This window comes from Balaenoptera ricei, chromosome 21 (genome assembly GCF_028023285.1).
Source record: "Balaenoptera ricei isolate mBalRic1 chromosome 21, mBalRic1.hap2, whole genome shotgun sequence".
NCBI lineage: Eukaryota > Metazoa > Chordata > Mammalia > Artiodactyla > Balaenopteridae > Balaenoptera > Balaenoptera ricei.
This window is the reverse complement of record NC_082659.1, coordinates 31,904,054-31,928,366: the sequence shown is the minus strand read 5'-3', so window position 1 is coordinate 31,928,366 and position 24,313 is coordinate 31,904,054. Positions and strand designations below refer to the sequence as shown.

The window sequence follows — 24,313 nt, the reverse complement described above, 5'->3', positions numbered from 1 at the left end:
ATTTGCGATTAATATAACTGGCTACACAGTGGTGGACAGAATATAGGAGGGAGGGACTGGAGGCTGGGAGAGAGCAGTTAAGAGGCTTTTGTACTAGTGTGCAATGAGTCAACTCATGTTTCCCTACGGGAATGTTCTTCCAAAATCAGCTGACCGAATTTTTGCAATACAGGATGTTTAAAGCAGCACTGAAACCTTTTTTGCTAATGAAAGAGGAATTTGCTTACTCATTAAGTACCACCTACACATCCAGTTACATTAGGAGTTAAATAGGTTTTGTAGGATTTTTTTTTTTTTTTTTACCATTTATAACATTGTGTCGATGAGGAAATGCAGTGTAAATTCTCAAAAGCTGACACAGTAAACTATATATTTTTTTAAACTGGGGATGACAAAGGTACCTTTGTATCACTGTGAAAAATAACAAAGGGAATCAGGCAGGTATGAAACCTCATCTGATTTCTTTTAAGATAGTGATTATGATGTGCAGACCTAGAATTTTTTTTTTTTCAAGACTAGAATTCTAGAAGAAATGAGATTTAAGGCTTACTCATGGTGAATCACTATAAGATGAACTACATGGTAAGAACTTAGGTCTGTACTAATTTTGTTTTTAGGTGCCTGTGAATTATTTGAATTTGGTATGTTTGTTCTGAATAGGAGAATGTAGTCTTTTAAATATAAAGATAATTTGAGTTTCAGACTTTTATGTAAAAACTAAAACATTTATAATTAAAATATGCACAGAACAAGTTGCTGGGTTCCAAGACAGTTTTCCAAACACACTTTAAATTTTACCTTACCGGGAATTCCTGGGCGGTCTAGTGGTTAGGACTCCATGCTTTCACCGCCGGGGGTGCAGGTTCGATCCCTGGTGGGGGAACTAAGATCCTGTAAGCTGAGTGGCGAGGCCAAATTTAAATAAATAAATAAATAATTTTTACCTTACCAAAGTTGACTTTATATGTGTGTGTGTGTGTGTGTGTGTGTGTATATATATATATTATTATTATTATTTTTAAATCCTATTTTATGGTAGAATCCCCCCAAAGATGCAAGCTTTAAGTAACTGGAAGCATTTTCTTGGAATAGCCACAAGCTCAAATATATGACATAGATAGCCTCATGATATTTCTTTTTTTTCTTTGATGCCTAGTATATAGCAGAGTCTTGGAGTTATGCCACCTTTGTGTCAGAACTATGGGACTGCCGCATAAGTAAATCTGGTCCTCTAGGTATCTCAGTAACTAACCTCCCAACCACCCTGCCTTTGAATGGGGCCAACATGGACCGAATTAAAGTTGAATTGCACTTTGAATTGTATAGTCTTGTTCATATATTATTTGTAGTTTATTTTTCATTTTGTGAAAGTGTTATTTCAGTCAAATCGTTTTCCCCAAAGTGATCATGTGTCGGGTACTGCTTGAATCACGCCCTTTAAGAATGAGTTAGGGAACCTGAGAAGTTCACTTATAAATACTTCGGTCAGTTTTTAAATATGCAGTTGTTTTCGTATCGGTTTATGTTGATTTTAACGTAAGAATTAGAGTATTTCAGCTTATAATAAGTAAAAATGATGTCACCGCCAAACATTTGTCATACTGTAGGACAAAACCCATTCCCATACATGGGAAATGCTTCTTTCCCTTTGACACATTTTCCTTTTAATGAGATTTTTTTATGGCTTAACTCATTTTTGAAAGGTGCCCCCTACCCCTTCCTTTAGTAGCCCCTAAGAACTCTCATACAAGTAGAGCCTGGGAGAGCCTGTTCCCCATCTATTGACACATTGGCTGCTTCAGAGGGGAGGGTAAGCAGTCAATGGCAGAGTAATACAGTGAAATGTGGCATTGTATTAACATGACAAATGTGTGGGCCGTGAGGATTTGTGGAAAATTGATACGAAAGATGCTAATCATAAAAAATAAAGCTTATTTTAGGTTGTACATGATAATTTGCAATTATGAGATCTATGTATGTATAGCTGTAAAGATCAAAAGAGGTCATTTACTCAATACATTTGTTGAATATCTACTGTACCAGTGCAGGAAATAGGGGATGAGTAAGGTACCGTCCTTTGTTTCAAGAAACTTAAATTCCTTGGTAGAGGAATTAAAATTCTTTAGGGCATTAAATCTTATAAATGGTGAGTGTTTTTCCCAGAGGGCCACTTACAAACAAACAGTAGCAAAAGCCCTGTTTCTTTTTAAATGTAAAAAAAAATTGTAACGGAAAAAAGTCAGAATGTAGGACATAACAGTGGAAATTATAATTATGTTTGAAGATAGCTATTAATATATAATATATGTTTACTTGGCACTGACCTTGTGAATGGAATGGAAATATATGGCTCAAAATAACAGCAATTTATGGATCTAATTGCAATTTCTCTTCAAGAAATAACTCAGACAACAGAATTATCTTCTTCATCTTGTATGTGAAACCCAGGTTTATTTTCTATAGTGAAAGTACTTAAGGGTGGCTCTTTGTTTACACAGTAGGCGGGAAGGAAAGGAGAAAAGCCCTTGGCTGAGGGTTTACATTTGTTTGCTTTGCAATTAGGTAGAATTCTTTTAACTGATATCCGTCTACCTTTGTAACTGAGGAAGGGCTTCTGTGTCCAGGGCACAGAAAGCCAAACTCTGACAGCGGGTGTTTGCAGCAAAGTAAGGGTATGTTGCAGGGCGCCAAGCAAGGGAGTGGAAGACAAGTCTCAGATCCACTCCAGCTTGGCTTTTTGAGTGAAGTGTGTGTTTTTTTTTTTTTTTTAAAGGGGAAGAACAAAGATGCTGGGATTAATCATCATCTTCTGACATTTCTTAATCCTGGTTTTGGGAGTCAGAATGCCTCTGGTTTGCATTCTCTGGCCAGGTGGTCCATGGCTGGGGGCCTATGAGGGCATCTTGCCCTGGAGAAGCAACCTGAGTTTGTACGTGAATGATAGTAGTATCTACAACAGCAGTTTTAGGCACATAATGATGTTATCAACAACAGCAATCTTTGTCATCTGACTCTGGTTGATTAGTGTTCAGTTAGCTCAGGATTGAGGTCAGAGGGGGCAAGAAAGGGGATAAAGTTTTGAATAAAGAGATTAATCATAAACTCAGTAAGGGGACTCATTTTTAGGGGGACTCAGTTTCTCAGATGCTATTACAAAACATGTATTTAGACTTCCTCCAAAACACAGTACGTAAAAATATCTAAGGAGTTAAAGGAAGAAAGAAGGGCAACTAACACCTTTTTCTTTCTTTTACTAAGTTTAAGACACTTTAAGTTTCATGTTTCAACTCTTACTTATTTTTTAATAAATTTATTTATTATTTTATTTATTTATTTTTGGCTGTGTTGGGTGTTCGTTGCTGCACGCAGGCTTTCTCTAGTTGCGGCGAGCGGGGGCTACTCTTCATTGCTGTGCGCGGCATTCTCACTGCGGTGGCTTCTCTTGTTGCGGAGCACAGGCTCTACGCACGTGGGCTTCAGTAGTTGTGGTGCGTGGGCTTGGTAGTTGTGGCCCTCAGGCCCTAGAGCTCAGGTTCAGAAGTTGTGGCGCACGGGCTTAGCTCCTCCGTGGCGTGTGGGATCTTCCCGGACGAGGGCTGGAACCCGTCTCCTGCGTTGGCAGGCGGATTCTTAACCACTGCACCACCAGGGAAGCCCTCAACTCTTAACTTTTATCTCCGGCCCATGTTTTCTAGTAATGTGACTTTTGATGGTGTGCATCAAATTCTGTCAAATTCTGATAAAATAGTTTGTATTTTCCATGGAGCTGATTGTATTAAGATTTTAGTTTTCATTGTGAACTCTATACCAGTGGTTTTCAGGGGGGGTGATTTTGCCCCCAGAAGGCATCTGGAAGATATTTTTAGTTGTCACACTGGTGGTGCCTCTGGCCAGTGGTGGGTAGAGGTCAGGGATGATCCTAGCTATCCTACATTGCACAGAAAAACACCCACAGCAAAGAATTTTCTGGCCTCAAATGTCAATAGTGCTGAGGCTGAAGCTTTATAGTACAAATAAAGTTGATGCACGTCCTTTATAGTGACATGGGAAACTTGATCTTTAGATTCCCATGAGAAAGTGCTACTATTTGGAATTAAAAAAAAAAATAAAAGGAATTTGGGGAAAATCTATGCAAGGTATGAACGGGAAAAAGAATAAAAATAAGCCAGGACTAGGGATGAAGAAATGTTGAAAAAAATACAGGAAGAAGGCGTTTCATACAACCAGTGTATATTGTTTTTCAATGACATAAGCAAAATATGTGCATTTCTTATGATGTTTTGGAACTCCTATGGCGTTCAGAAAGTGGATCCTTGGATTTTAAAACCAAGAAGTCCGTATCAGAATAACAGCTCTTATATGTAAATAGAAGTTATTTTGGGGTGGTATAATGTTGAAAGCCTTTAAAAAATAAATGATTAGTTTTTATATTTTTTTCAAAACAAGAATTGTGCATTAAAATGGAAGAAAGGCTAGAATGTGTCTTATATTCCTTTATTGGACTTTCATTCTTCTCTAACAATCTAGGTAAAAGATCCGTAGCTTCAGTCCTGGCCTGAAACTAGCTATGTGACCTTATAAAGTCACTTAACATGTTTCAAAATGAGAGCTCTTTAAATATGTGCCTGCTCATTTGTAGTTGTCTTTTCTGAGGCATTTCTTTTTCTCTGTGATGTTTGCTTCTGAGCTGTGATGAAAAGATTTCAGTTTAGTTGCATATTGTTTAGCTTCTAGTATAACAGTTGCCTGAGCCTATTAACATTTTATCCCTGCCTGTAAGGATTTACTTAAGAAATCTTTTACTTTGAAATAATTATAGAATCATAGGAAGTTGCATATAAATGCACAGGATGATTGACTTTTTTTTATCATATGGAGCTTCTTCTCTGTAACCCACTGAAAGCATTTATTCCTGCCATCTGTTCCTGCCATTACTTCTAGAGTGACTGTCTTAGTAGTTGAACAAATTACCATGATCTAAAAGAAAAATATTAAGGATAATATTGAAATTGGTGTTTTTAGGAATTTGAGAAAACTGAAGGTCCTTGGAAGGTTTATTCTGGGTGAGGAAATAGTCCGGTACCTCAGTTAATTTAGGATGAAGGATATTTCTACTTAGTGATTTGAAGCCTGCTTCTATCAAGGCCATGGATTTCTTTTGACACGGCTCCCAGTTGGCAACTCCAAATATCTGAAAGATATTTTATCATAGTATGTCGTAAGTATGCCTTAGATCAGCCAGCCCCTTGTTGCTTTTGTGAGTATTGGAGTCTCTTTCTGGTATTTTTATGTAATGACGTGAAGCCCCATTTAGATGGTATGTTATGCCTAATTATTAAGATTTAAGGGGTTGATGGGTAAAGAGTTTGCAGAGTGTTAGTATGACATGTACTGAATGAGATATAATTTATATTTTCCTGTTTACATTGTATCTTTAAAAATTCCAAACTAGACAAGGTTATAGACATTTTTATGTACAGTGTTAGCTTGTGGAAGGTTAGGTGAAGATGCTTCATTTTAATCTGCATTTGAGAAATCTGAGAGGCATAAGGCAATTAAGGAGTGAATGAACATAAGTTTGGATCCAAAGGAGAGGAGAGAGCAAGAGTGAGAAGGTATCATAGTCTGGATGCGAGGTTAATGAGGCTGATGGGAAGACAGGAGGTGTTGAGATAGTAGATAATCAGTACTTTAAATAGTTTGTGCTTTTCTTTTTTAATTGAAGAAACACTCCTTTTTCCCCCTTTTAATTTCAATGGTAATTTGGGGTTTCAAAATACTCATTATAAAAACAAATTCAAACAATACGGACATGCATGAGTACAGGAAATAAAGCCTGAGTCCTTATCTCATTACTCTCTGGTTCTATTCCATCGTGGTAGCCGCTTTAAACAAGTTTGGTACATTTACTTATGATGCTTACATATTTGTTTATGACACATCTTATAGTCTCATATATATGATATATGTTGTAATTGTAACGTTTCATAGACACTGTAAGTAATACAGAGCTTATAAAGTGAAAAGTCTCTCCTCTCATCCCACTCCTGATAAATAACTACTTAAAAAATAATTATTTTACTATCGAAAATTTTAAACATACACAACAGTAGAGAGAAGAGTAATGAACTCCTCTGTACCCATTACCCAGTTTTAATATAGTTTCATATGTATCTCGTCCCTCAAACGCACACTGGATTATTTTGATGCGAATCCTGGATGTCATGTCATGTTGCCCTTGAATATTCAGAATGAATCTCTATGACATAAGGACTTTTAAAGAAAACATCACCCACAATATGCCTATTACACTTTAAAAAATTAATACTAATTCCTCAAGATCCTCACATATCTATACAGTGTTAAAATTTCCCTGGTTGTCTCAGAATTTTTTTTTTTTTCTGTTGATTTATTTTAATTAGGATCCAGATAGGTCCAGATATTGCATTTGGTTATATGGCTCTTTTAATTTATAATGGTCCCCTCTTCCTCCTTTTCATGACACGTATTTGTTCAAGAAATTCTACTTAATGAATTTATTTCCTAAATTGATCCCCACTGAGTAGAAGCTGTGAATCTGTTCTTCCCTCAGTGTTTCTGTTTGTGTATGCCATTCTCAAGCCTCCTCATAACAAATGTGGTTTTGGTATATGGAGACATATAGAGATAGAGATTTTTCATCCGTGGTCCTTAGATGGTGACCATCTACTTCGTCAAGTTCTCTGAACAAACTGACATGCCATCATAGGCAGTTATGCTGGAGGAAGAAGAGATTGTGTTGGTTGTATTGAGAGACTGTATCAGATGCCAACATGGGGTGTGCCTTCCTAAGGGATTTGAATGGGCCATTTTAATTATACCCAAATTTTGCTTAAGTGATGAGTTTACTTTTTTTTCCAGTTATCTTATTTTTTAAATAATATATGATTATTTAATACCTTTGATAATTTCAGAAATACAAAATGGAAACCTAACAATAAAACTTTGTATTTATACATAAATCCTGCTTGACTGCTTCAATGCAATGAACCAAAATGGCTTTCTGCTCATTGTTTTATTTACTTATTTATTTTCATTTTAATTTTTTTAGGTAGATTTACTTTTTTTTTCATTGAAGTATAGTTGATTTACAATATTGTATTGGTATCAAGTATACAGCAAAGTGATTCAGTTTTTTATATATATATATTTTTTTCAGATTATTTTCCATTATAGATTATTATAAGATATTGAATATAGTTCCCTGTGCTATACAGTAGTAGGTCCTTGGTTTTTTTTTTTTTTTAATTTTATTGGATTATAGTTGATCTACAATGTTGTGTTAGTTTCAGGTGTACAGCAAAGTGATTCAGTTATGCGTATACATATGTTCATTCTTTTTCAGGTTCTTTTCAGTAGGTCCCTGTTGTTTATCTGTTTTACATATAGTGGTGTGTATCTGTGAATTCCACACTCCTAGTTTATCCCTCTCCCCTCTCAAGTGATGAGTTTAGAACCCAGGCCCCACTCAGACGTGATTCCACTGTGTGGTGAGCTGTACAGGATTGGAATTGGGAGGAAGTCTTGCATGATGGTTCTGAGTACTTCATTTTTAATACATTTAATCTATTCAACTTTTTAGGACAGATTAGTGGCAGTAATTTCATTGGAGATAATTGCTACATTGTTAGGTATGTATTTATTAGAGTTAATCCATCAGGCATGAAAAGTAACTTTTCCCTCTTATTGTCCTTTTGACTGTTTCGTAAGTATCCCCGTACCATCTCGGGCTGTCATTCATGTTGGGTGAGGGTGGGAAAAGAGACAGGAGTGAACGGTGCCAGGTTCTAGATGCCTTCCCTCCATTTCCTGACCAGAGCAGTTTTTTCCTTGTGTTTATGCCTTAAGATTTCTTTTAAGACAAGGGATTAGGGTTTATAGCTAAAAATTGTTTGAAAATGATTGCTGTGTATATACTGTTTGGATAAAGGCTGACATCCTTTTTTAAGAAATACATTTCTTCCCCCTCATACTTATCTAGTATATTGCTATTTTCCTATAAAACTTTGTATAAAGCTATATATATTTTAGTGTGGGAACATCAGATGATTTTTCTATGAATTGAACATTCAGCTTTTGATTTCCATTGTATTTTAGGACATGTAGTTTCTCAGGTTCAGTTGTTATATAATGTTTGTTATTCCCTTTTCTGTAGGCTTTCAACAGACCTCCCATCTCTCTTCTTATGAAATAATAACTCCTTGGAGATTAACTAGAGAAAGAAGAGAAGCCCCTAGGCCCTACTCAGAGCAGGTAAGTTATCTCTTGAGAAATATATATGTATTTAAATTCCACTTTTTTTAAGACAAGGGTGTTATTTTCAGGAGTGATTGGTTCAGTGAGTAATGTCAGCCAGTGATTATGGCACTGGTGTCCATTGGACATTATTCTAGTAAAGTGACAAACTGATCCTTAGTAGCTTTTTTTTTTTTTTTAAAGACAAAATAATCAACTTGAAACATAAGAGGATGAAATAGTCAGTTAAGTAAAATTCTATGACCAGGGTAGGATGCTGGTTACATAGACTTCTGACCCTTACCTGACTGGTGATGGTTACAGTGGTCTTGTTATACGAATAAGAATTCACCTCTCTGTCAGTGTGTGATAGGTAGAGTACTACATGCTGTATCTTTACTGACACTGGAGAATAGTAGTGTGTTATATGCATGTATTTCATATCTGGGAATGTTTGCTCAAAAGCAAGTTTTATCTCCATATCAGAAGAAACATAATATGCTAACAGGGAAACCAATGCACAAAAATTAATTTTTATGCTATTTTTCTCTTACTGTAAAGCTCAGAAATAATATATTTGGATATTAACTGACTTTGCAAACCCTTCAACTTTATAGAAGTATAATTTAACTTTATTATAGTTGAACAGTAACAGGTGATGAAGGATAGAGAGTTTAGCTTATTACCTCTGAATTGCCGATATATTTCTAACGATAAGGCAGCTTGTCCATTGTTTAGGGACTAGGCATAGTGAAGAGAACATTGGAGTTACCATCAAGAGCTTTTAGCCTTAGCCCTCCCTCTGGGTGCTACCACGAATTGGGTAGATCATTCGTCTTCATTTACTTCTTTATAAGTAAGGAATAAATGACTCTAAGATCTCCTTCCAGTGGAACAGTTTATAATTTTTCCTTGTTTTGTTTTGAACTGGACATTCTACTCTTTGATTTTTGTTTTGCCTTTAGAGTAGAATTAATTTGTGTTTTCATTGTTATTTTTCCCCTTTTCTTCACTTAGCAGCACAGGGACGATGTTTTCCACTTTATCGTGTCTCTGATGACCTTTATCAACACTGCACACATAGCTACTTGGGATTGTAGTAAATGTCCTGCGTGCACCCTGATAAATATTTGGGGAAGAGGTGGAAGCACTGTTTAAGCCCTGGGGATATGGCAGTGAACAAAACAGACAAACTCCATGCCCCTGTGGAGCTTCCATTCTCGTGGGAGGAGAGGAGGAGACAAATAAGCAATATAGATTAATAATAGAGATTACTTAAGATGGTAAGAAGTGCTATGGGGAAAATTAAAGCAGGGAGGGGGTGGGGAATGTTGGAATTGGGGGTGGGGGTGAGGGGGTAGGAGGGTTTGTGTTTTTTAATGGGACAGCCCGGGAAGACCTTACTAAGAAGGTAACCCTGGAGCAGAGCAAAGACCAGAAGGAAGGGAATGAGCAACCCAGGCAGCTGTTTGGGGGAAGAATGTAATATCACAAAACAATTCTCAGATCCTCAGAATTCTTCTCAGAGGAGATGAAAGTGATGTTTTTACGTCCTATGTCTGTCCAAGAGCAGAAAGGATAGAAAGGCACACGCCAAAACTGTGGCGTTGGAAGGAGCTTGGTATTTTTGATGCCTCAGTGGAGAAGGAGGTAGATGGCAGAGTCCTGAGGTCCCCACACAGGATGTGGAAGCAGAACCCCGGGACCTGGATCTCGGTCTCGGCCCTAGAAGTCAGATGTTGAAGTGCCCTAGGAAAGGAGATCCTGCTGTTTCTTGGCAAAACGTTCACTTAGAGTCCAGAAACAGTAGGGAGAATAAGAGGACACTTCTGATACTATTATTATTTGTTGACTCCCTCCATGACTGTCTTTTTTATGAGAATTATGGCAAAGTTGAATCCCCTGGTTCTAGAGATCACATTAAGTGCTTCTTGCTAATGAAACAGTGAGTCACTGGGCAAGTTATTTTAGCGTTTGAGGTAGAGAAGAGGCTCCCACAAGCTGAGGATGTGTCAGTGTAAGTTGCCTCATCACACTGTTATTTAATGTACCACTTAATTAAGAAAGGAACAGAGTGCTACCAGTTAGAATGCTCTGCCTCTGTACGATGTATCCGGATTTCAAAGATGTTCACGTGAGGGGTAAAAAGTCTGTTTAGAAGCGATGAAATGTGTTGAGCCATGTGAAGATATAAAATCATAAAAGGCTATTAATTTCGTCTAACCAGAACGAGGGAATATCTTTTGAAACTAAGAGGTTCATTTCATTTAAAACGAAAGGAAGAACTACTTTATACTATAGGTAATACAGGGATGGACTTAGTAAAAATAATCCCTTAAGTTATAGCTCAATTATAAATGAATTTAAGAAGAGTTTAGGTAAACATGCAGGTCGTTTTCCACAGTAGTTTATTAAAGGAAGGTAGGGATGATCAGAGTATATTTTTGTTATTTATGAGTATATTTAAGGTTCTTTCATAAAATAGTTCTAGTCAGTACCAAGTTATTTTCATTCAGGATGGAATTTCTGTTGTTGAAAAGTTATTTAGAAGATAGTGTTTTATTGTTCTTTTCTCCTTTGTGCATTTAGGTGTCTTATGTCATTCAAGCTGAAGGAAAAGAGCATATTATTCACTTGGAAAGGAATAAGTAAGAAATTTAATTTACTTTGGCTTTTCAGTAATTTTTTTTTCAGTGCTGTATGGGTATCTTTTCTAGTTAGATATTGCTTAGTAGATTGATAAAAAGTTGAGAATATTAAGAGTAGAAGTATGGAAAAAGCCATACTATTTTGCATTTCCATTGATATTAGAGCAAAGGAAAATAAATCTAAATTAAAAGAAGAGAAAGTTGTATTTAAGAAAACTTTAAAATCATGATTGGCCCAAGAAACAGCTGAGCAGGGGGTAAAGAAGTCTTTAGTAGTTTTATCAGTTTGCTAGAGCTGCCACAGCAAAGTACTACAGACGTAAACAACAGACATTTATTTTCTCACAGGACTGGAAGTCCGAGATCAAGGTGCCAGCAGGGTTAGTGTCTGGTGAGGGCTCTCTTCTTGGGTTGCAGACGGCCACCTTCTGGCCAGTGCTCACGTGACCTCTCCTTGGCCTGTGTGCACAGGAAGGTGGATGAGCGAGCTCTCTGGCTTCTCTTCTTGTGAGGACGCTAATCCTGTTGGCTCAGGGGCCCGCCTTATGACCTCATTTAACCATAACTTCCTTAGTGGCCACATCTCCAAATACAGCCACTCTGTGGGTTAGGGCTTCAACATAAGGATTTTGGAAGGGGGACACAAACATTCAGTTCATAGCAGTGGTCTCTCACCCCCCTTTTTAATCTCTTCTCATTTTGTCATTTTCACCTGATCCCACCTCAGTAAGTCTAGTGATGTATATACATGTGCGATGTCTGGTCTGCATTCCTATGCTTTTTTTTCTTTTTCTTTTTCTTTTTTTAACATCTTTGTTGGAGTATAATTGCTTTACAATGTTGTGTTAGTTTCTGCTGTATAACAAAGTGAATCAGCTATATGTATACATATATCCCCATAACCCCTCCCTCTTACGTGTCCCTCCCACCATCCTTATCCCACTCCTCTAGGTGGTCACAAAGCACCAAGCTGAACTCCCTGTGCTATGCAGCTGCTTCCCACTAGCTATCTGTTTCACATTTGGTAATATATAAAAGTCCATGCCACTCTCACACTTCGTCCCAGCTTTCCCTTCCCACACCCCATGTCCTCAAGTCCATTCTCTACGTCTGTGTCTTTATTCCTGTCCTGCCCCTAGGTTCATCAGAACTATTTTTTTTTTTTTTTTTAGATTCCATATATATATGTATTAGCATACGGTATTTGTTTTTTGCTTTCTGACTTAACTTCACTCTGTATGATAGACTCTAGGTCCATCCACCTCACTACAAATAACTCAATTTCATTTCCTTTTATGGCTGAGTAATATTCCATTGTATATATGTGCCACATCTTCTTTATCCATTCATCTGTCGATGGACACTTAGGTTGCTTCCATGTCCTGGCTATTGTAAATAGAGCTGCAATGAACATTGTGGTACATGACTCTTTTTGAATTATGGATTTCTCAGGGTATATGCCCAGTAGTGGGATTGCTGGGTTGAATGGTAGTTCTATTTTTAGTTTTTTTTAAGGAACCACCATACTGTTCTCCATAGTGGCTGTACCAATTTACATTCCCACTAACAGTGCAAGAGGGTTCCCTTTTCTCCACACCCTCTCCAGCACTTATTGTTTGTAGATTTTTTGATGATGGCCATTCTGACCGGTGTGAGATGATACCTCATTGTAGTTTTGATTTGCCTTTCTCTAATGATTAGTGATGTTGAGCATCCTTTCATGTGTTTTTTGGCAATCTGTATATCTTCTTTGGAGAAATGTCTGTTTAGGTCTTCTGCCCATTTTAGATTGGGTTGTTTGTTTTTTTGATTGAGCTGCATGAGCTGCTTGTAAATTTTGGAGATTAATCCTTTGTCAGTTGCTTCATTTGCAAATATTTTCTTCAATTCTGAGGGTTGTCTTTTCGTCTTGTTTATGGTTTCCTTTGCTGTGCAAAAGCTTTTAAGTTTCGTTAGGTCCCATTTGTTTATTTTTGTTTTTATTTCCATTTCTCTAGAAGGTGGGTCAAAAAGGATCTTGCTGTGATTTATGTCATAGAGTGTTCTGCCTATGTTTTCCTCTAAGGGTTTTATAGTGTCTGGCCTTACATTTAGGTCTTTAATCCATTTTGAGTTTATTTTTTGTGTATGGTGTTAGGAAGTGTTCTAATTTCATTTTTTACATGTAGCTGTCCATTTTTCCCAGCACCACTTATTGAAGAGGCTGTCTTTTCTCCATTGTATATTCTTGCCTCCTTTATCAAAAATAAGGTGACCATATATGCGTGGGTTTATCTCTGGGCTTTCTTTCCTGTTCCATTGATCTATATTTCTGTTTTTGTGCCAGAACCATACTGTCTTGAATACTGTAGCTTTGTAGTATAGTCTGAAGTCAGGGAGCCTGATTCCTCTGGCTCTGTTTTTCTCTCTCAAGATTGCTTTGGCTATTCGGGGTCTTTTGTGTTTCCATACAAATTGTGAAATTTTTAGTTCTAGTTCTGTGAAAAATGCCATTGGTGGTTTGATAGGGATTACATTGAATCTGTAGATTGCTTTGGGTAGTAGAGTCATTTTCACAGTGTTGATTCTTCCAATCCAAGAACATGGTATACCTCTCCATCTGTTTGTATCATCTTTAATTTCTTTCATCAGTGTCTTATAGTTTTCTGCATACAGGTCTTTTGTCTCCTTAGGTAGGTTTATTCCTAGGTGTTTTATTCTTTTTGTTGCAATGGTAAATGCGAGTGTTTCCTTAATTTCTCTTTCAGATTTTTCATCATTAGTGTATAGGAATGCAGGAGATTTCTGTGCATTAATTTTGTATCCTGCTACTTTACCAAATTCATAGATTAGCTCTAGTAGTTTTCCGGTAGCATCTTTAGGATTCTCTATGTATAGTATCATGTCATCTGCAAATAGTGATAACTTTACTTCTTCTTTCCGATTTGGATTCCTTTTATTTCTTTTTCTTCTCTGATTGCTGTGGCTAAAACTTCCAAAACTGTGTTGAATAATAGTGGTGAGAGTGGACAACCTTGTCTTGTCCCTGTTCTTAGAGGAAATGGTTTCAGTTTTTCACCATTGAGAACGATGTTGGCTGTGGGTTTGTCATATATGGCCTTTATTATGTTGAGGTAAGTTACCTCTATGCCTACTTGCTGCAGGGTTTTTATCATAAATGGGTGTTCAATTATGTTGAAAGCTTTTTCTGCATCTATTGAGATGATCATATGGTTTTTCTCCTTCAATTTCTTAATATGGTTTATCACATTGATTGATTTGCATATATTGAAGTATCCTTGCATTCCTGGGATAAACCCCACTTGATCATGGTATAGGATCCTTTTAATGTTCTGTTGGATTCTGTTTGCTAGTATTTTGCTGAGGATTTTTGCATCTATGTTCATCAGTGATATTGGCCTGTAGTTTTCTTTCTTTGTGACATCTTTATCTGGTTTTAGTATCAGGGTGATGGTGGCCTCGTAGAATGAGTTGGGGAGTGTTCCTCCCTCTGCTATATTTTGGAAGAGTTTGAGAAGGATAGGTGTTAGCTTTTCTCTAAATGTTTTATACAATTTGCCTGTGAAGGCATCTGGTCCTGGGCTTTTGTTTGTTGGAAAATTTTTAATCACAGTTTCAATTTCAGTGCTTGTGATTGTTCCGTTTATATTTTCTGTTTCTTCCTGGTTCAGTCTCAGAAGGTTGTGCTTTTCTAAGAATTTGTCCATTTCTTCCAGGTTGTCCATTTTATTGGCATATAGTTGCTTGTAGTAATCTCTCAACATTCTTTGTATTTCTGCAGTATCTGTTGTTACTTCTCCTTTTTCATTTCTAACTCTATTGATTTGAGTCTTCTCCCTTTTTTTCTTGGTGAGTCTGGCTAGTGATTTATCAATTTTGTTTATCTTCTCAAAGAACCAGCTTTTAGTTTTATTGATCTTTGCTATCATTTCCTTCATTTCTTTTTCGTTTATTTCTCATCTGATCTTTATGATTTCTTTCCTTTTGCTAACTTTGGGATTTTTTTTGTTCTTCTTTCTCTAAATGTTTTAGGTGTAAAGTTAGGTTGTTTATTTGAGGCGTTTCTTGTTTCTTGAGGTAGGATTGTATTGCTATAAACTTCCCTCTTGAACTGCTTTTGCTGCATCCCATAGGTTTTGGGTCATTGTGTTTTCATTGTCATTTGTTTCTAGGTATTTTTTGATTTCCTCTTTGATTTATTCAGTGATCTCTTGGTTATTTAGTAGTGTATTGTTTAGCCTCCATGTGCTTGTATTTTTTACAGATTTTTTCCTCTAATTGATATCTAGTCCCATAGCTTTGTGGTCGGAAAAGATAGTTGATACGATTTCGATTTTCTTACATTTACCAAGGGTTGATTTGTGACCCAAGATATGATTTATCCTGGAGAATGTTCTATGAGCACTTGAGAAGAAAGTGTATTCTGTTTTTGCTGGATGGAATGTCCTATAAATATCAAGTAAGTCCATCTTGTTTAATGTGTCATTTCAAGTTTGTGTTTCCTTAATTTATTTTCATTTTGGATAATCTGTCCATCGGTGAAAGTGGGGTGTTAAAGTCCCCGACTATTATTGTGTTACTGTCGATTTCCCCTTTTATGGCCACTAGCATTTGCCTTATGCATTGAGGTGCTCCTAAGCTGGGTGCATAAATATTGACAATTGTTATATCTTCTTCTTGGATTGATCCCTTGATCATTATGTAGTGTCCTTCTTTGTCTCTTGTAATAGTCTGTATTTTAAAGTCTATTTTGTCTGATATGAGAATTGCTACTCCAGCTTTCTTTTAATTTCCATTTGCATGGAATATGTTTTTCCATCCCCTCACTTTCAGTCAGTATGTGTCCCTAGGTCTGAAGTGGGTATCTTGTAGACAGCATATATACGGGTCTTGTTTTTGTATCCATTAAGCCAGTTTATGTCTTTTGGTTGGAGCATTTAATCCATTTACATTTAAGGTAATTATTGATATGTATGTTCCTATTATCATTTTCTTAATTGTTTTGGGTTTGTTTTTGTAGGTCTTTTCCTTCTCTTGTGTTTCCTGCCTAGAGAAGTTCCTTTAGCATTTGTTGTAAAGTTGTTTTGGTGGTGCTGAATACTCTTAGCTTTTGTTTGTCTGTAAAGGTTTTAATTTGTCCGTCGAATCTGAATGAGATCCTTGCTGGGTAGAGTAATCTTGGTTGTAGGTTTTTACCTTTCATCACTTTAAGTATGTCCTGCCTGTCCCTTCTGACTTGCAGAATTTCTGCTAAAGATCAGCTGTTAACCTTATGGGATTCCCTTGTATGTTATTTGTTGCTTTTCCCTTGCTGTTTTTAATATTTTTTCTTTGTATTTAATTTTTGATAGTGTGATTAATATGTGTCTTGGCGTGTTTCTCCTTGGATTTACCCTGTATGGGACTTTCTGTGCTTCCTGGACTTGATTGCATATTTCCTTTCCCACGTTAAGGAAGTTTTCAACTATAATGTCTTCAAATATTTTCTCAGACCCTTTCTTTTTCTCTTTTTCTTCTGGGACTGCTATAATTCGAATGTTGGTGCCTTTAATGTTGTCTCAGACATCTCTGAGACTGTCCTCAATTCTTTTCATTCTTTTTTCTTTATTCTGCTCTGTGGCATTTATTTCCACTATATTATCTTCCAGGTCACTTATCCTTTCTTCTGCCTCAGTTATTCTACTATTGATTCCTTGTAGAGAATTTTTAAATTCATTTATTGTGTTGTTCATCATTGTTTGTTTGCTCTTTAGTTCTTCTAGGTCCTTGTTAAATGTTTATTGTATTTTGTCCATTCTATTTCTAAGACTTTGGATCATCTTTACTATCATTATTCTGAACTCTTTTTCAGGTAGACTTCCTATTTCCTCTTCATTTGTTTGGTCTGGTGGGTTTTACCTTGCTCCTTCATCTGCTGCTCATTTCTCTGTCTTCTCATTTTGTTTAACTTACTGTGTTTGGGGTCTCCTTTTTTCAGGCTCCAGGCTCATAGTTCCTGTTGTTTTTGTTTCCTGTCCCCAGTGGGTGAGGTTGGTTCAGTGGGTTGTGTAAGCTTCCTGGTGGAGCGGACCGGTGCCTGTGTTCTGGTGGGTGGGGCTGGATCTTGTCTTTCTGGTGGGCAGGTCTGCATCTGGTGGTGTGCTTTGGGGTGTCTGTGAACTTAATATGATTTTAGGCAGCCTCTCTGCTAATGGGTGGGGTTGTGTTCCTGTCTTGCTAGTTGTTTGGCATGGGGCGTCCAGCACTGGAGTTTACTGGCTGTTGGGTGGAGCTGGGCTGTAGCATTGAGATGGAGATCTCTGGGAGAGCTCTCGCCAATTGATATTATGTGGGGCCAGGAGGTCTCTTGTGGTTCAGTGTCCTGAATTTGGCTCTCCCACCCAGAGACTCAGGCCTGACATCAGGCTGGAGCACCAAGACCCTGTCAGCCACATGGCTGAGAAGAAAAGGGAGGAAAACAAAATAATAATTTTTTAAAATTATTATAAAAAATAATAATAGTTTAAAAAAAAAGAAAAGAGCAACCAAACGAATAAACAAATTCACCTATGATAACAAGTGCTAAACACTAAGCTAAGATAAACATAAAAATCGGAAACAAATCAGTTGCAGACAGCAAACCTCAAGTCTACAGTTGCTTCCAAAGTCCACTGCCACAATTTTGGGATGATTCATTGTCTATTCAGGTATTCCACAGATGCAGGGTATATCAAGTTGATTGTGGGGATTTAATCTGCTGTTCCTGAGGCTGCTGGGAGAAATTTCCCTTTCTCTTCTTTGTTCACACAGCTCCTGGGGTTCAGCTTTGGTTTTGGCCCCACCTCTGCGTGTAGGTCGCCCCGAGGCATCTGTTCCCACCCAGACAGGAGGGGGTTAAAGCAGCGGCTGTTTAGGGGGCTCTTGCTCATTCAGGCCGGGGGGTGGGAGGGGTACGGTAGTTATAATTGGAATACGGGGCGAGCCTGCGGTGGCAGAGGCCGACGTGACGTTGCAACAGCCTGGGGCACGCCGTGTGTTCTCCTGGGGAAGTTGTCCCTGGATCATGGGACCCTGGCAGTGGCGGACTGCACAGGCTCCCAGGAGGGGCGGTGTGGAGAGTGACCTGCGCTCGCACACAGGCTTCTTGGTGGCTGCAGCAGCAGCGTTAGCATTTTATGCCCATCTCTGGGGTCCGCACTGATAGCTGCGGCTCGCGCCCGTCTCTGGAGCTCGTTTAGGCAGTGCCCTGAATCCCCTCTCCTCGCGCACCCTGAAACAATGGTCTCTTGCCTCTTAGGCAGGTCCAGACCTTTTCCCGGACTCCCTCCCGGCTAGCTGTGGTGCAGTAGCCCCCTTCAGGCTGTGTTCATGCAGCCAGCCCCAGTCCTGTCCCTGGGATCTGACCTCTGAAGCCCGAGCCTCAGCTCCCAGCCCCAACCTGCTCTGGCAGGTGAGCAGACAAGCCTCTTGGGCTGGTGAGTGCTGCTCGGCACTGATCCTCTGTGCGTGAATCTCTCCGCTTTGCCCTCTGCACCCCTGTTGCTGCACTCTCCTCCGTGGCTCTGAAGCTTCATCTCCACCAGTGAAGAGGCTTCCTAGTGTGTGGAAACCTTTCCTCCTTCACAGCTCCCTCCCAGAGGTGCAGGTCCCATCCCTATTCTTTTGTCTCTGTTTTTCCTTTTTTCTTTTGCCCTACCCAGGTACGTGGGGAGTTTCTTGCCTTTTGGGAAGTCTGAGGTCTTCGGCCAGCATTCAGTATGTGTTCTGTAGGACTTGTTCCACATGTAGACGTATTTCTGATGTATTTGTGGGGAGGAAGGTGATCTCGTTTTACTCCTCTGCCATCTTGAAGGTCCCCCCTATGCTTCTCGAATTAGTGGGCAAATGTACTTTTCCAGGCATTTGTTAAGAGGGGCCAGGTCTTTGAATGTCTTTGAAAGGCAGTCATCAAAGCTAATGATCACTAGCGAAAAAGAGTTAGGGTAGATAGCCTATTATTATGGCTATCAATGAAGGGGGTACTCTGTTTGAGTGAATGCTTATTGTTTTCCTCCCAGGGCCTCTACAATGGCAGTCTTAACCTTTTTTGGTCATGAATCCCTTGCTGAAAGATATGACGCCTCCTTGCAGAGGGGTGGACATAATTACTTCTGTTGGGTTATTTGGCAGGGACTGGGGGTTGTGGGGCAGAAGATAGCACACCTTTTCTCTGCCTGTGCTCAACAACTTTAAACATAAACTAAAAGGGTGAGTTAGATAGGAGGTCAAAATACCGCTTTTATTATTGATAAGGGCTGGGTTAGAGGATTTACCATAGAATGAGAGCCTGATGGACCTGCCCGTCCTGAACCCCGGGTTAGGCAGATTCAGCCACTCACGTCAGCCTGCACGGTGGCAGGCCTGCTCCTGGAGGAGCGTGGCGGAATCTGTGGTCCCACTGGCAGGCAGTGACTTGCAAGGAAGAGGAAGGGCAGAGCAAAGCCAAGTACCATCTCCAGTTTATTCTTTTTAAATTCACCACCAGAGGGAGCAAAGAGTGTGTATGTGTTGGGGAGAGAGAGGGGAGAGACAGGGCGGTGACTGAACAGGGTTGGATAATGGAAAGGACTCAAAACTCCACGGGCTACTCCCAAGCTCACTCAAGGAGACTTTCATAAAGGTAAAGGGTACAGGACATCAGGACAAAGAAAGCAGAGGAGATCATCAAGGGGTTTGAATAGTTCCAGACAGAGCCCCCCAGGGTCCTTTCTCAGTTGCACAGATGTGCTTTGTCTTCAGATTACAAACCACTGAGATGTGACTGAAGCATCATCTTTTCAGGGTAGCCCAGGCACACGTTTACCGAGGGGGTCTTTTATACTATACTGGTCACGTGGCTAAAGTCAGGCTGTGTAACTGATTAAACAGCACGTAAACCATCGATCTCTCCATCTCTTAAACAGTCTAGACGGTCTGAACCTGGAGTTTAGAATGTTAAGGGTCACATCGTAAACCACTAGCTGGCACCCTGCATCCCTGACTTGTCCGTAAGCCTTGGAGATTAGTATACTGCTGCTCCATTGCTGCTGCAAATGACACAGGTTCTTTGCTTGACCAGACTTTGGTCAGGCTACTGAACTTTCTCCTGGGTCCATCTCTACACTTCCTTGGAAAATCCAGTTTTAGCCGGAACCCTGCTAAGTGAGTTTAGCAAGAACCCCCCACCCTCAATATCTGATCAAATTCCTCATCTTCCACCATCCCCTCGGGTGATGTCTGATCACCGTGGCCCGTCTTCAGTAAGAATCCGTTAGTCGGTTTAGCCAGAGCTTCCTTCACCGCGGTGTTTCATCTTAGTAATTTTCCATCCACTGACCCCCACCCTGCTCACTGGGTACAAGTTCCCGCCTGCCCGTGCTGTGCTTGGAGTTGAGCCTGGTCTCTGTCCCCCGCTGTAAAATCCCATTGCAGTGTCCCCATACCTATTGCAGTGGTCCTGAATAAGCTTGGCCTCACCATCTTTAACACGTGTCACTGAATATTTTTTTTCTTTGACAGTCATGGCGCCATGACTCGTATAGGATCAGATTCATCACTGGACCCCCCGACCTCTCACTCTGGACCCTAAGTATGCACCTTGAAGCCCTTGTCTTCAGTCCTGACTGACTGATCGGGGATCCATTGGTGACTCTGACTCCTGAACCATTGCTCCAGACAAGCATCTGTTGAATCTGACTTGATTTTTACGGTTTTGAGTATACCCTCTGAAGTTGGGTTAGAGACCCAGGCTTCTTTCGACAGGTACCTCCTGGGCTGGAAGGTCCTCCTGGCTCCATGTTCTGAATGGGGATTATTCCCTGATGTCCTGGGCTGGAACTCCTTGCTTCCTGACTCTGTGTGAAGTCTCTCTGTTCTCTCTTTTGGATCTGGCTTCTCCCCATTGGAACTTCTCAGCCAAGTAAACCACTTCTTCTCACATCCTGCTGACTCTCTGCTGTGCCAGCTCTGTCTGCTTCCTTTCTTGTTGGCATGTTTTGCTGAGGATAATTTGGAACTTTGTTGGCGTCTTTTGGAAACTTGAGATCTCCCCAGGTTGACTGCTCTAATGCTGCTCCCTCCCTGTTGCTTCTGCTCCTCCGTCCTCCTCTTACCACCATCAGTCTTCACCCCAGTTCCCTTGGATCCTTTGATATGTCCCACTTCAAACCGCCACCTCCTCCATCCCTCTGTCCGCAGCCGGCAGACTTTCCGCTCCCACTGCAGCCCCTCAGCTCCCCACAGTCACTTCCATTTTTGGTCCCTTGCCGTCCATCGGGGGCTCTCAAGAAACTCAGGTAGCCTTGAAAGCAACTACTTGAGTCTGAAAAGAAGAACAAAAGGCTATTTGGAAACAGAACTGAATGATTTGTCCACTCATATGGGCTTTGGAAACATCCAGACAGCAGTTAGATGTCTCTTCAGTCTGTTGCCTAAAATTTAGACCACAGCAAAGGAAGATTACATATCATGGCAAAAGAAAATCTTAAAAGTCTCCTCCAGAAGTATTGGTAGGCAGGTGACCTTAACTTGTTTTATTTGCCAGAAACAATTCAGATGAAAATACGAAGTGGAGATAAACAAATGAGATTGTATTGCTGTTTTACTGACTCATGGCTAAAATTTTAAAATGAAAACTCTAAGTTCTCTATTTGCGTCTGTATGTTTATGTATTTCTATATATATATATGTTATAGGTGTGTGATAGTTTCCTACCTCTGGATGGTGTTATCACATTAATTCATAAAATCCCTTAAAGAGTTCTATTCAAATTGGTTTAGAGATAAATGAGCACTTAGATAAATTATTTTCTTAAAACTCTCAGGAATACAGAAACTAACCCAAGTTTTTTTTAAGTTCACATGACCTTGAATAATCTTTTTTTTTTTTTATTTATTTATTTATTTATTTATTTATTTATTTATTTATTTATTTATGGCTGTGCTGGGTCCCCGCTTCTGTGTGAGGGCTTTCTCTAGTTGTGGCAAGTGGGGGCCACTCTTCATCGCGGTGCGCGGGCCCCTCACCATCACGGCCCTCTTGTTGTGGAGCATAGGCTCCAGACGCACAGGCTCAGTAATTGTGGCTCACGGGCCCAGCCGCTCCACAGCACGTGGGATCTTCCCAGACCAGGGCTCGAACCCGCGTCCCCTGCATCGGCAGGCAGATTCTCAACCACTGCGCCACCAGGGAAGCCCTGAATAATCTTTTTTGCTAGTTCTTATATTGTTGATACAGTTGTTGATAAACTGACAACTTCAGGGTTGTCGGCTTTAAATATGTAATGCAGATATGCAATTTTTTCTACCTATGTTTACTATTCAAACAAGCTTATGTTATCTCTACCAGATATTTAAGATTATAAATTATAAATCAACCCTTACAACAAAATGTATAATAAAAAGGAATTGCTTGATGTCAAGCATGGCAGTTAAAAAAAAAAAGAGGAAAGAACCATAAATATATAATTTTTTGTTCTTCGCTTTTGTGATTTTTTTTTTTTTTTTGATACTTGCATGACTTGTCAACAAGAAAAACAACTTAAGATGATGGATGGCTAGCTTTGTTTAATTAATGGCTCATGAAATTTTCATGAGTAATTCAAGTATAAATGTTCAGAACAAGTAAATTAAATAGATGTAAGTGGAATAAAAGTTTATAAATGAACTTTTCAATGGTAATTATGTTTTATGCCTCCTGAAAAATAGTTTCAAAATTTTTTTTCATAACTTGAAACCTTAAAGCTATACGAAGTTAAGTCAAAGATGGATAATCATTGACTACATAATTTCCAAATAAGATAAAATATTGAAATATTAATTGCTGAAGAGAAATTTAATTTTATTTACTTTTGGCGTCTTGTTTTCATATGGTATAGAGAAGCTAAATATATTTGGGTCTGTTAGTAAGCATGAGGAATTGTATTGTGAAAAAGACAAATGTCTAGAAATTATGAAATAATGTATTGACTATTACAGAATGATAGTATGTAGCAGACAGTTTGCAATTGCCTGCTTCCTAGTTTTTACTGAAAATTAGAGTTACTAATGATTAAAAAATCTAATCACTATAAATAAATGAAACTACCAGGAATAATAAGGGTAAAGAAAACAAACTGTATGCAAGGAAAATATAAGGTGTATTTTTGATAAGGAAGGGTATGAAAGATATGTTTTGCTAAGGGTAAGAGAATAATTTGGTCCCAAAGTAGAATGAATGGTTGTTCTAGAATGAGAAAGAAGAAAAATGTAGGACAAAAACTGAGTGATGTAAGAAAATTTCTAAAGAAAGTTTGTGGAAAAGGGACCTTGGAAAAGGAATCTTTCCTTGTGTGGTCAAAACTGGCTAATATTGGATGGATTTATTTGTAAGGTTTTTTGGTTTGTTTGTTTGTTTAATTTGCCTTAGTATTAATAGTACACTGATACAAAACCAAAATTTGGTTTTCTTTCTCTGTTAAAACACAAGGTTTTCTTAGATTATTGGTTTCCTCTTAATAGGAAATGGTAAAAAAGGTTGTTTTTCTTTCCATTTAAGTAATCAGCTTGGGAAGATAAGATTTTGTGTTTAAGATAATTTCCTATGTGTCATGTGTTTATCAGGTCTTTGATTATTTAAGAAAACCAGATCTTCTCAATATTAAGAGAGCTAAGAGTTTGTTTTTTGTTTTTTTTAGTAACTGTGTAACTTTCTGTATTTGCCTTGAAATCTTTAAATTGTGACTTTGGTTAAATGGACAGCTAAGTGTTGTTTCACAGTGACACCTGTGATCCAATTTAGTCAAGGGTTCAAACCTTTTGGCATTTTTGACAATTTCCCCAAATCAAATTCTAAGTGGAGTCTCTTTGACCCCAAACTAACTTTGATATTTCCAAAACGGCCCTTGGAAAGTCTCAAAGGATTTGTCTCTCTCCTTATAAAAAGAGAGTTGTTGAACTAATCAGGTTTATTTGAAGTGTTAACACATCTTATATTCACGGCAGTATAGTTATTTGCATAAGTTCAGTCAAAATCTATCCTCCTTGTAACACAAAGCAATTGGAAACCTTGCTTATATTACCAAGGCTTTGATTGTAATGTCATATTTGGGAATGACGTGTACTGAATCAGATATGACCAGATAGCTCTAAGGAACTAAGGTTGACTTTAAGAAGGCAATGTTTATACAGCTCCCCTTGGAAGAACCATCCTTTTCCTGGCTTACAGGGCTTCCTGCCTTACAGGTGAGTAAGGAAGGTCACTTCTGGCAGGCCCAGGAACCTCAGGATATTTGGGGGACCTTCAGAAGAGAGGAATTCACCCAAATCTATAGGTATTGCAGTCAGATCTGGTGGCAAGTTCTTGACTTGGCTTCTTAGCCTTGAGAGGCAATGCTCCAGCAAAGCAAACTCACACAA

General features: G+C 38.8%; 1 protein-coding gene across 1 annotated transcript in view; it reads left to right on the top strand.

Annotated features, from left to right (window-relative positions):
• Window positions 1-24,313, top strand: part of ADAM9 (ADAM metallopeptidase domain 9) — a 102,483-nt gene that overhangs the window by 2,087 nt on the left and 76,083 nt on the right. Inside the window, exons 2-3 of the mRNA XM_059909413.1 lie at window positions 8,195-8,292; window positions 10,864-10,922. Of these exons, the coding sequence (XP_059765396.1) occupies window positions 8,195-8,292; window positions 10,864-10,922 (157 nt within the window). The remainder of the gene's footprint in view (window positions 1-8,194; window positions 8,293-10,863; window positions 10,923-24,313) is intronic.